General features: G+C 52.1%; 1 protein-coding gene across 1 annotated transcript; it reads left to right on the forward strand.

Annotated features, from left to right (window-relative positions):
• Positions 1 to 270: 270 nt before the first annotated feature.
• PLXDC1 (plexin domain containing 1) lies at positions 271 to 11,143 on the forward strand (the record flags this gene model as incomplete). The annotated part of the gene is made up of 7 exons (XM_010160835.1): positions 271 to 366; positions 2,597 to 2,678; positions 5,583 to 5,643; positions 7,030 to 7,165; positions 8,744 to 8,779; positions 9,796 to 9,956; positions 11,024 to 11,143. Coding segments are annotated over 7 exons (692 nt in total), but the record flags the coding sequence as incomplete, so codon positions are not given.
• Between the last annotated feature and the right edge of the window lie 1,965 nt (positions 11,144 to 13,108).

Here is a 13,108-nt window from a genome sequence, read left to right on the forward strand (position 1 = left end):
CGTGGCCATCCCGGGAGTCTCTGGTCGGGGAGAGGGGGACAGAGCTCCAAGCTCCTCCTAGGAAAACACAGGAGAGGCGATTTGTGCCCTAACACCCCTCGTGACAGCCCCCATGTGCTGCCCCCTCCCACTGGAGCGACCCCCAAGGCTTGGGGTCACCTTTGTCTTTCAGCTGGGCGCCCCCCCAAGCTTTCCCCGCACACGTGTGGGGTGAGCCCCTCTGCAGGATGGGGTGCAAGCCCAGCCTAAGGCCAAGGCTCTGTGTTTCAGAGTCCCGCCGTCGGACCATCTACGAGTACCACCGCGTGGAGCTGGACACCAGCAGGATCACCAACATGTCAGCCGTGGAGTTCACCCCGCTGCCAAGTAAGTGGGACGGGGTGTCCGGAGCGTGTTCCCTTCCCGTGGCTTCCTCCAGCAACTACGACAGCCTCAGGGGAAACTGAGGCTGGAGGAGACAGACTTGATGGGTGTGTGGATCTTCCTGAGCACCGGAGCCATGGAGGGTGTGCAATCGGCCAGGGCGCAGCGTGCCCCTGCCCTGGGGTGTCCCCCCCATCGTTCTGCCTTTGGGAGAAGGTCTGTGCATGGCTGTTGCTGTGCAGCCCTGTTGGGATTTATCAGCTCAGAGTCAGCCTCAGCCAACAGCAAATCCCACGTGCCTGCCAGCCCGGCTGCTCCGTAGGGAGACGGGAGTCTGGGATGCCGCAACGCTCAGCTCGGGCAGGAGAAGGTGATGCAGGAGGGATGTGCTGTGGTCCCAAGATGCACTCCGTGCTGCTCTGCCAGCACCCTTCCCCGTGTGCAGCTGAGCCGATGGCTCTTCTTGCTTCTGGATCTTGTGGATCTTTTAGATCCCATCTCGCCCCAGAACTCTAATTCCTTATTTCCTGCACTGACAGCTCTTCCCACCTGTCCACCCGCTGAAACTCCTCCTTTTTGCTCCATAAGCTGCAGCTAATTTTGCTGGACGCCGGTTCACTTCAGGTCCGTCTACGAGACATTTTCTACGCCTCCACACTCAGATGAAATTTAAGGATCCTGTTAAACAGATACATTTTTAGTGTCCGGATCCAAGGACACATGCGCACAAGGGAAGAGTCATCACGCAGTCCGTAAATACAGAGCGGAGAGTAAATCTGTCACGGAGATACCAAGGTTATGCATTTAAACGGTCTCCCCGGGGTGTTTTATGACAATTTTAACAGCAGGCAGGGTTACTGCAAAGCAGATCATAAATAAGCATTCTGCAATAATTCTATTTTTTTTCTCCTTAAGACTCTCTATTTTGCTGTTCCCTGGTAGCTCGGGTAGCCAAGAGCAGTATCTTCAGAGGAGCCACAGAGAACTAGACTCCACTTTTTCTTCTGGGGGATTTTAGCCTTATTCAGGTCAGAAGTGGATGAACTGGGTTAGCCTCTGCCTCTTCTCCAGAGGTCCTTGCTTGCTCGCTGCCTCCACGTGGCAGCCTGCTCGGGAAAAGCTCAGGAGGGGAGAGCGGAGGAGATCAGGGCAGCTCAGGTCTGGGGCAGCAGCCGTGGGGAGTTTGCCCAAGGGTGAGGGGCACAATAGGGACCACGGATGGAGAAGTGATGGAGTGTCTGGGTCAGGATGGGGAAGTGCCAGGCGTCCCAGCTGGGATGGGGATGCCTTTCAGGATCCTGTGCACCGATGCAGAGCCTGACCCTCCGGTGTTCTGCCTCCATCACTTGGTATTTCATAGAATCATGGAATGGTTTGGGTTGGGAGGAATCTTAAAGCACCCCCAGTGCCACCCCCTGCCATGGGCAGGGACACCTTCCACTAGACCAGGTTGCTCCAAGCCTCATCCAGCCTGGCCTTGGACACTCCCAGGGATGGGGCATCCACAGCTCCTCTGGGCAACCTGTCCCAGTGCCTCCCCACCCTCTGCGGGAAGAATTCCTTCCTGATGTCCCATCTCCATCTCCCTCTTTCCATTTAAACCCATCACCCCTTGTCCTGTCACTACAGGCCCTTGGGAAAAGTCCTCCCCAGCTTCCTTGTAGCCCCCCCCCAGGCACTGGAAGGGGCTCTAAGGTCTCCCCGGAGCTTCCCTTCTCCAGGCTGAACCCCCCAACTCTGTTCACAGCAGCGGGTCAGCTCTGGGCTCTGTCACTGCAGGCTGTCAGGGACTCCCAAGGGGCTTGTTAAAACTGCTGGTTTCCTGGCCTGTTTTTGCAGACAAGCCCTCTTGGCCGTCTTTCCTAGACAGGGTGACAAGCAACTGATGGTAGTCTACAAGCAGCTGTTCCTCTGCAGTGTGGAGACATTCCTGCAGCACGGACAGAGCAACAGAAGGTTCAACTGTTTGTGTTGCTTCCTTCCTTCTGAGGAGCACCCTCTGTACCACAGGAGATGGCAGAAGACTCGGATGCGTTTTAATTCCCATCTAAACAGAATGGGAAGAGATGTATGGATGGACTGGGAGTCCACCCCTGCTGGAAAGGTGTTGCCTTGTCCGGCAGAGAGGTCAGGCTGGAGACGCATACATTGATACTGGTTCTACCCAGGCCCCCGGCGTTCAGCGCGAGCTCTTCCCGCAGTCGCTGGTACGTCTCTCCTCTCTCTTTTGCAGCTTGTCTCCAGCACCAGAGCTGTGACGTGTGTGTGACCTCAGAGCTGACCTTCAACTGCAGCTGGTGTCACGTCCTGCAGAGGTAGCTGGGAGGAGTTCCCTTCCCACCTCTTCTAATGCTTCTATGGCCGGGAGAGCCAGCGCAACTCCGGGTCTGATGCCGGTATCGGCGCTGCTGTCCTTTTAATTACTATTTTCCTTTTTCTGTGAGTTTTGGGGTGGGGGTTTTTTTGGCTTTTTGGTTTAGTTAGGGTGCTGCTCTCATAGTCTCGCAGCCATGGTTAGCGGTGATCCGATCTCCAGTTACAAGCGATTGAAAGGAGAGGTTTCCTGAGGATGGGATTCTCGGTCCTAACGTTTTGTGGCAGAAGCTGGAACAAGTTGAGGCCGGAAGCAAGATTCACATTTTTCTCAGTGAGATTAAACCTGGGGGAAACTTGCCCTGGCTTAGGCTGTGATTTCGGACAGAAGCGTGGGGCAGGAGGCTGGGACACGCTCCAGTCTGAAGGGCAGCAGGTCGGTCAGAGACCCGGGATTGCACATCAGCCCCCCACTCTGCGGGGACAGGCCCCTCTTTGTCAGGGATGAGGCACAATGCGGGGGCACTTGCTGCTTTTCTTGGGGGTAAACAGAGGATCTGGGGGGGGCTGGCCCTGCTGCGGTGCCAGCCATGCAGCAGCCCTGCTCCGTGCTCTCCTTCAGCTCAAGCAGCACGATACAGAGCATGAGAGGGTTTAATGAGGTTTTGCTGAAATATTTATTTGGAGCTAGCGGCAGGGGAGAGGACCCAATAACACAGATCCTCATACGCGGCACGGGGACAGCTGTGCTTGGGAAATGCCCGGCTCTCCCAGGAAAGCAGGCTGGATGGCCTCCTCCCCAGCTGTCTCCTGCAAGGGCAGCCTTGGCTCGCCCCGGCGTTGCTCCAGGGCACCTTCACTCCTCCTTTCTGTAGCCGGTCTCTCACTATGCTCAAAACTCACCCTTTCCTCACAGGCAGCAATTTCAGCAAGGTATCAGCAGCTGGGACAGGGAAAGATCCTGAGGCATCAGCAAGGCGACCCTATAAATCAGCGTTGATTCACTGCCTTTCCGGGGGCTGGAATACAACCCCAGCCAGGGGAACGTCATTCTTCAATGACAGTTGCTCTGCGGTGGCTTCAGATCAGAGAATATTATGTTCTCGCGGCTGAGAGAGATGCATGAAACCAGATGTGTCTTTGGTAGCAAAACCAAGCCCAGGATACAGTGGTTTAGTCTGGATCTTGTTGGGGCTGAAACCACGGGGTTCAGGAGTCTTGTCGTTCTGCTGATTCCAAATTCACGGGGTTTGCAAGACTTTTCTTCCCAAATCCAAGTTGCCGTTGCTGATGTTTGCTCTTATTGCTTAGATCCCGGCGAGTTCTTCATGCATGGGCTGAAATCCATGCTTCCTGCAGCCGTAAGTGCGTAGCGGCAGCTCGGTCCTGACGAGCTTAGGTTACAAACGGAAAGCGCAAATGGCAAGCCGTGTGGAAACTGCAGGCTAGAGCAAGCCCACCGCTATCTTGTTGGCTTTCAACCACGTTGGTTTTGCAAAGTGTGGTGGTCGAGCCTCAGCTGGCAACTAAGCATCACGCAGCTGCTCGCTTGTGTGTCCCCCCCCCAGCGTGGGATGGGGGAAGAATTGGGTAAAACCTTGTGAGTTGAGGATAAAAACAGTCTAATAGGAGAGCAATGGAAGAGGAAATAACAATACTTATAAAGGAATGTACAAAGGCAGGTGATGCCCATAGCAATTGCTCACCACCCAGTGATGGCTAGCCCATCCCCGAGCAGTGATTCCCACTCTCTGGCCAGCTCCAGTTTTATATACCGAGCGTGATATGGTCTGGAATATCCCTTTGGCCAGGCTGGGTCAGCTGCCCTGGTTGTTGTTTTGGCTGGGATAAGAGTTACTTTGCTTCCTGATGGCCGGTACAGTGCTGTGTTTGGGATCTGTTGTGTCCCTCCTTGCTGTCAGAGCAGGGGAAGCTGCAAAGTCTGTGCCTAAGCTCTACAACTACTTAGCAACAACTAAACCCATCAGTGTGTTATCAGCGTTATTCTCCCAGCAAATCCCAAGCACAGCGCTGTACCGGCCATCAGGAAGCAAATTAACTCTTATCCCAGCCAACACCAGGACCCGATCTTTCCTAAGGAAGCTGTTTCCAGGGTTTGAACTGGCATCCTGAGTCTACCTCAGTGATTCAATCCCGGAGTCCTCTTAGCTCTCGTCGTGACAGTGAAGTTTGTATTTTTGCTTTTGCCGAGCCCATAATTGTTACAGGAACTGTACTTTAGGCGAAGTGACTCAGCAGGACCTGAAGTTCTTTGTGGCTTCTCCTCTTTTATTGGTCGGTAGTTGGGTAAATTGGTGCTTGGAGGAGCTGAACCCCTGATTCATATATTTTTCTGGTAGTCCCCGGAGACTTCCCAAAGGTCAGAGCATTATTTCATTCCCTGTTTCTGTAGAGATTTCTCTAGTTGGTGTTTTCTTGATGTAGTTTTTAATTTCTTGAATGTGTTTTTCATGTGCAGATGTTGCTGGGAAAAAAGACCTCAAAACCCATCACCAAAAACAAACCCTCATGGAGATCATGGCCTTGCCCTGGCACAGAGTCCAGGGAGTGGAAATTCAAACTCAGTCTATATATTTTTTTCCTATTTCTCCGCTTCTCTGTTTCCCTTGGTGAAGTGGTGTTGACCCTTTTCCGCCTCTGTGCAGAGGAACATTTGTGTCCTTCCAGCACAGCTGTCCTGGAAACCCCGTGTCTTTAGAGACCAACTTGGATGTATCGTCTTTCCAGTCCTCAGATACTTGTTGGGCCAAGTATCTGCACACAGCGCTCACCGGGGCAGCGTGTGGGACTTGGCGGCTTCCAAATCCCAGAGAGCGGGGGCAAACCAGCCTCACTGTTGCCGTGTCTCTCCAGAATCTATGGGTTAATGCTGCTTTTCTCCCCAGATGTTCCAGCGGCTTTGACCGATACCGGGAGGAGTGGCTGTCCTATGGCTGTGGGCAGAAGGTGAGGCTGAGGGGAGAATCACTTTGCTTGGGTCCTCTGCTAGGAATCACGCTGAACTGCAGGAAAAAACCCCAACAGCCATATCCCAGCTCAAAACACCATCACTCTCAGCTCCATGTGGGCCATGCTCTTCTGGGACAGACTGGATAGCCCTTTCCTGTTACAGCAGGACCATTGATCCACAGAGGATGTCTCGATTGGAATGGTTAGAAGAGGGTCCATCTAACCCAGCCTTACCCATCTTTGCCTCACTGGTGTCTTGGTTCTGTGTTGGTCGGTGATGGATGTTGGACTCGTTGGAGCAAGTCCAGAGGAGGCCACGGACGTGCTCCGAGGGCTGGAGCCCCTCTGCCCTGGGGACAGGCTGGGGGGTTCAGCCTGGAGAAGGGAAGCTCCAGGGAGACCTTAGAGCTCCTTCCAGTGCCTGGGGGGCTACAAGGAAGCTGGGGGGGACTTTTTACAAGCGCAGGGAGTGACAGGACAAGGGGTAATGGGTTTAAATTGAAAGTGGGAAGGTTGAGATTAGATATCGGGAAGAAATCCTTCCCAGAGAGGGTGGGGAGGCACTGGGACAGGTTGCCCAGAGAAGCTGTGGATGCCCCATCCCTGGAAGTGTCCAAGGCCAGGCTGGATGAGGCTTGGAGCAACCTGGTCTAGTGGAGGGTGTCCCTGCCCATGGCAGGGGGGTTGGAACTGGATGGTCCCTGCCACCCCAAACCATTCTGTGATTCTATGTTCAGCTAAGACACAGAGACCTCCCTGTGTTACCAAATTGTGCAATTTGAGTAGGACTGGGATGTTTTTTTTTTCTTCACCTTCTGAAGCATGACTCTTACTCACTCTCAAACATGAAGAAATTAGCCCTTGTGATTTTTTTTTTTTTTTTTTGGTCACTGTGAGCACAATTATCTCCCCATTGGATGAACTAGTTTCTTTGTCTCAAAGATCAGCTCTAAGGAAACATCTGTTTCTGCTTTGGGGTTTTGTTTTGGGGTTGTTTTTGTTGCTTTTTTTTTTCCCCCAATGAAAACTCAGCTTTGTTCCCCGTTAACCAAGAGGGTTGAGTGAGGGAAAAGGAGGTCACTGGCCCTGCGTAAGGTCATCCAGTGATGCCAGAAGGTCAGGCTGTAGGACCTTGCCAGATCATTGGCATTTGTCCCGCTTAAGTGGTTCCTAAGCTTTCCTTTCTCTTCTCCAACCTCCAGGTCAGCCCCACACATACTTCTCCTGGCACCTCTGGACTATGTCCCCTGCTTCCGCGCTGCTGTTTGAACCCCAAGGGCTTGGCATCCCTGAGCCTGGGAAGCACAGTCCTCACCACTGGCTCCCTGCCCTTCTTGCTGGAGGAGACCTGGGAAAAGCCGCTATTCTCTGTTTTCTTTCCAGTCAGATGAGAAGACCTGTGAGGATTTAGCCGAAGGCAACCACTACTCAGCACCTCCGGACAGCTCTTCCTCGCCGCTGGCTGGGGATGTCACCACCTCCACGTCCTCGCTCTTCATTGACAGCCTCACTACGGAAGGTAGGGACAGGGACACCCATCCTCCACACCTATCCCTGGAGAGACCTGTCACTCCGACACCTCGAAAAGCCAATTTATATCCAGATAAATACAGCAACCAACCTGTCTCTGATGCAAAAAGGTGGGGGTGGGTGCAGAGGGCAGTGTGAGGGAGAAGAAGGAGAAATCTGAGGTAAGACTTGGAGTGATGTGGCAAAGGGGAGAGATGGAACCCTCCAATGGGAAGAGTTTTACTGTTGCTTCGCAGCCTTTTTACACATTTATGAAGGTCAATAAGCAACTCGTCCCTGCAGACAGACGCCCCCCCAGCATCAATCACTGAGGTTAATCCTATATACAGGGACTCGTGCTTTTAGTGTCCTCGCTGGCGACTCAGGTTGTCGGCACTCTCCGACGGGCAGTAATGCAGCAGAGGCTTGTGACTGCCCTCAGAGTTCGTTCCAGCACAGGAAACCTCCACGGAAGGAGCAGAGTTTCCCTCGAGACACCCATGTTCTACAGCTTGATAATCCTATTAAGACAGGGCTGGCTCCTCCGATCCTAGCGGCAGGTATCGCTTCAATTTTGCTGCTTAATAGTCCCTAACGCAAACTGCTAATTAGAATAAATAGAAAGGAACATTAGTAATTGTCCTTCAGCTACGGGAAGGAGTTGGGGGGAGGAACAGAGCGCCTGGCTGCCGGAGTTGACTTTGAAAGGAGCAATTAAAGGAAGAGGGGAGTGTAACACCACCACAGAGATTATTTTCCAACTCATCGCCAATTCTTGGAAAATGAACAAGAGGCTTTCTGTGACACAGTCAAGCATGAACTTAATTTGTGCTCTTGGAAGGAAACAAACAAGCCAGCTGCATCAGGCAGCGAACTTGATCTGGAGAAGCCCAGCAAAGGAAGAAGCAAAGCAAAGGAGTGGGCCCACCCCTCTGGGCACCCCCCCACCTCCCAGCCGGCCCAGCTCTGCTCACGGAGATGTTTGTGAACGTGGCCGGCTCGCTGGTCGCGTGTCAACGCCACAGCTAGCAAACGCGTGCGCCAAGAAGTAAGATTCCAGGATCAGGGTTCCAGCTGGACTCACGAGGGTGGTGACCTGGAGACTGTCCAGACGTGAAGCCTTGTACAATATATCCTGGGCCTTCAAGAATGAGATGACAGACAGAATTGGATTTTGGGCCCGCGTGGAACAGCGTAACATCCGGCTGAGTTATCCGGGGTTGCATTAGCAGCGTATGGCTGCGAGTGCCGGAGTCTGAACACCGACACACACGGGGCTGGGGCCCCCACCGGCACTCCCCATGCTGCTTTGCTCACCGAGCATGGTTAAAGACCGGTGTCCTCGGGCATCTGCGCTCCAGGTGCCACCTTGGTGAAGGAACATGCTTTCCCTGTTGTTGTTTTCTGGGAGCCTTCCTTTTCCATCAAACTCAGAGGTTTAAAACAGTCACTGGCCACGTAAATGCTGCGCAAAGGGGTTGTTCTGTCGGTGGGCCCATTACAGTGGGGTGAGGATGGGTGGGAAGCCTGCAGAATATCCTAGAAGGCTCCTAACACTTTTTTTTTTTTGTCTTTTTCGGTTTTTTAGATGATACGAAGCTCAATCAGTATGCTGGCAGCGAAGGTAAGCCCTTAATCTCCTCTTTGCCTGCTCACAGTCATTCCAAGGGAAAACATGTTACGCTGAAATCAAACACAGCGGGGGAGTTGGGATCCGCAGAGGGTGAAACTGAGATTGGAAGGATGGCACGGAGATAAGACTCCTGGTGTCCTTCCCCCATTAATACCATCTCAGGTAGTGAAAAGAGGGAGTCGTGACTGATCTGTTTTACCCTGCTGCTGTTTCTCTGCTTTTCCCACTTAGTCCTGCTGTGTGCACTGAGACGATGCATTTTCTCTTTGCTGTCATTCCCTTTCTTTGCAGTTTTTGTATAGACACAAAGTTGGAAAGGACCTTAAAGCCTAGCCAGCCCTACCCCCTGCCATGGGCAGGGACCCCTTCCACTAGACCAGGTTGCTCCAAGCCTCATCCAGCCTGGCCTTGGACACTCCCAGGGATGGGGCATCCACAGCTTCTCTGGATAACCTGTCCCAGTGCTCCCCACCCTCTCCAGGAAGCAGCTTTTACCCGAAAGCAGCTCATGGAAGTTAAACTGGCTGAACTGGGGGCAGGATCAGTTCCTTTGCAGACACGAGGCCTTTGAAATGTATGATCTTCCCAGTTTCAGCCAAATTGCTCCCCACATGGCTGGTAGTGTCACTGTTAATATATGCCACGTCCACCCTCCGCAGCTCCCCGCTACAGCCGAGGAGCAAGGGCTGTGGGTGGGATGCTGAGGGCCCCACTCAGCATATGGCTAATGGCTTTCTGTTGGAGTGAGCAGCCAATCCATAAAAACTGCGGATGGGAGAGGGGATTACTGCATGGCAGTGGTTTAATCTTCTTTCAAACCAGCTACTGGTACCATCTGAAAGGGATGGAGCTCAGACAACAACTCTCTAGTGCATCTTGCTGAGCCAGACAGTAGCAGGCCAAGCCGCTCGGTCTTAGAAAGGTCTTGCCTTGCTTTTCTTTTCTGTCCTTTCCTTTACTGGGGTCTTGGCACCATTCGAGACTCCACTGAATCCCTTTTTTTGCAGGGGTGGGAAGCAGCCTGCCTTCCAAGAAAGCAGGTGCCCCGATTCACCCGGGTACCATCGTGGGGATCGTTCTGGCTGTCCTGCTCGTTGCGGTTATTATCCTTGCTGGAATTTACATCAACAGCCATCCCACCTCCAATGCCGCCCTCTTCTTCATTGAGGTGAGTGGAGAACCTCACCCCTGGCTGGTTTCCTCTTCCTCTGCTATCAACACAAATCCCAACCTTCTAGAGAAGACCAGGGAGCGCAACCTTGATGGAGCTGATATCTGAGTTCCTTTTCATGGTGCCGCAGTCACAGCTAATCTCCCAACCTCCAGCTGATGATGTTTTAAACTTAGGCTCGCTCCCTCCCACACTGTTTTATTTTGCTCCCTTTCACATGCTCCCTTTCGCACGTTGCCTTTTTCTTTTTTTTTTGCTCCCCGTGCACCGTGAAGGCTCTTCCACCTGCCTGCGGGAGCGGGGGACATGCAGCCGGGTTGGAGGGCTCGGTTGGAGCTGTGACATAACCGAATTGCTGCCTTTTGAATTGCCCAGCTGGATTTTTGTGACTAAAATTGTCGGCCTTTGCTGATAGATGCTGTGACATCCGCCACTGTGAACGCTCTAAACCTGGGATTTTAATCCTCATAAAGATTGGGGGGGTCCAACGATTTCCATCTGCTGTTAAAAGCCACAAGACCGCTTGCTGTAGCATCCCGAGGCAGTCAGCAGTGGGCTGAATCCTGGCACCGGAGCCGCTGCGGAGGGAGCGAGTGACACTTAGCCCTCAGCCTTTCCTAGAGCACTTGTCTTCCCTCCATCTGTCCTGTTTGCAGCGACAGGCTTCGGAGAACTGATCCACGTGGCCTCTCCCAGCTCAGTACCTGAGCAGGTGGCAGCGCTGGATGCGTCTGTCTTCACCCGGCTGCGAAGGGGCGACGCACGCAGCCCCTCTTTGGCAGATAGAGAGGAGACAGAGCTGATGTGTACGTGGCGGCTCAGGAAGCCGTTCCAACTGCTCCCCGTTTTAACCTTATCAGCGGGTGAGCTCAGTGAGGTTTATGCGTTGCAATGAAGTTTTAAAAAAAATCACTTCATACTTTAAAAAGTTCACTCTTAATAAAGTCAAACTCCCTCAAAGACCAGCATTATTCTTGTTTCAGGCCCGAGGTCCCAATTTCCCTGCGGGCTTGGCTTGAAAGGCTCTGTCACAGCTTCTGATGGGTCTTTGTTTCTGTCCCCAGCGAAGGCCACATCACTGGCCTGCCATGAAATTCCGAAATCACACCAACCATGCAACGTACTCGGAGGTGGAGCCGGCCAGCCAGGAGAAGGAGGGCTTTGTCGAAGCAGAACAGTGCTGAGTGCTTCTCCCCCTGCATCTCGAGCTTCCCATGTCTCAAGTGTTGGAGTCTTCTGTTATTCTATTGCAAAGTCTTTCCCCTCTTGGAAAAGAAACAGCAAGTAGAGGAAAAAGACCCAATGGAGCATTTGGAAGGAGTGAGTCAGGGCAGTGGGAAGCCGGGACTCGCCTGGATCCCTCAGGGGATGGCGGAGTGGTGGCAGTCAGCTGTGACATCAGGCTCTGCCGGCAGCCAGGCACCGAAGCCCTGGACGTGGCACTACAAAAAAAAAAAAAGTGCAAAGCTTTACCTTAGCGTGGGGGTTTTTGTTTTGTGATTGGGTTTTTCCCCCTCTGTGTCAACAAAGCGGGGGCAAATCTCGGTACAGGAAACATATGCAGTTGCCTCGAGCAGCAGGCTCTTGGGGACAGAAATCCAGGCGATTTTTGCTGTAGACTGGCTCTGCCTGCACCCAGAAAAGTTGGGCTGGTTGCCTCTTCCCCTCTCCACGGAGAGGCTGGGTGTTGGGGTGGCCCAGGAGAGGTAAGGTTGGCTCTCCAGGGCTCACCTCCCCTCTCCCATCCCCTTTCCACCAGCTCTGTCCCTTTCCCCGCTCTCCTCTTCACTTTCTTTTGGGGTGGGTGACATTTGTCTTTGTAGCTGAGAAGCCTTGTGCCCTTATCTTTTCATCCTGCAGCTGGTCTTCCACCACCAAGGCTTCAACTCCCTGCCCTCCTCTCCCTTCCCAGCAACAGCTTCCATCCCCTGCTCCAGAGAAAGGGAGACCTCATCTATTTTAAGGGCAAAACCCTGTGGAGAATTTACCTTCAGGATGTCTGTGAGCCAATAGTTCTGATGTGCTTTTTGGCATCTAATTAGTTTGCTAAATTGCTGCCTACGACCCTTACCCCAAAGGAGACAGAGCGTGAAACAAAAACCTCTGAGTCCATCAAAGTACGGCCTCGTGGCGTGGCCGCTAATCCAGCGGGAACAGAATAGGTTTTTGGAAGGGGATGGGGACAGAGCACTAGTGAAGCAGTGTCCTCCCACAGGTTAAATCCTGAACTAAATCCAAGCATTTCACATAAATAAAGAGGGAAGGCGCACGTGCCTTGGTACCACTGAAGATCTAAAAACTCATCTTGTTGACGTCATGGTTTTTAGAGCCTATTGGAGTCAGTGGAATTTTTTCTATTTTTTGTTGTTTCATGAGGCCCTTGGCCTGGATTTGTACCTATATCATGATTCCAGAATCTGACCCTAACTAAGGGCTTTGACACCAGATCTTCTCAGGGTTTTCTACTCCTTCCATGCAATCACAGTTCAAGACTAATCTCAGAAACGCCCTATCCTGCTTCCACAGACACCAGCCGCAGGATTGGGCCCTAAACTGAGGGAAGCTTGTATTAAAAAATGAGAGACTCCAAAGTCCAGTGTGAGGTAAAGTTTTCCTTCCCCCTCCAAAAAAGGTGTTGCTTGTATGGGGTTTTATTTCCCTTTTTTCCCATTTTCTCTTGATCCTCATTTACTTATTCTGATAATCATGTTCAATGCATATTTTATCCACGGGCTGGTTCAGCTGTCACTGCTGGTGATTACTGCCAAAGGCAGGGTCTGTCTAATTAATGTTTTCCTTCTCATCTGCTGAATTTATATTGCCATTAAAGATAAATATGGATGCTTTGTGGCATTTAGACCCCAGATTATACTTTCTCATCCACAGTCACCAGGGAGAACTTTGCTGCATCTTATTATGGCATAAAGGCACCAAAATGCTCAGAGAGGGTGTCAGAGTCGTGCCAAGTTGTTATGGCCCAGACGGTCTCTCTTTAGACATATTTTAAGATATATAAAGATATATAAAGATATATCATACTTTAAGATCTTTAAGGTCCCTTCCAACCCTAACCATTCTATGATTCTATATTTTGAAGATAAACTTGATTCCCAAATAAAGCTTTCAACTGGAAGGTTGGGGTTTTTTTC

The sequence above is a fragment of the Eurypyga helias genome, unplaced genomic scaffold (assembly GCF_000690775.1).
Source record: "Eurypyga helias isolate BGI_N326 unplaced genomic scaffold, ASM69077v1 scaffold25851, whole genome shotgun sequence".
Lineage (NCBI taxonomy): Eukaryota > Metazoa > Chordata > Aves > Eurypygiformes > Eurypygidae > Eurypyga > Eurypyga helias.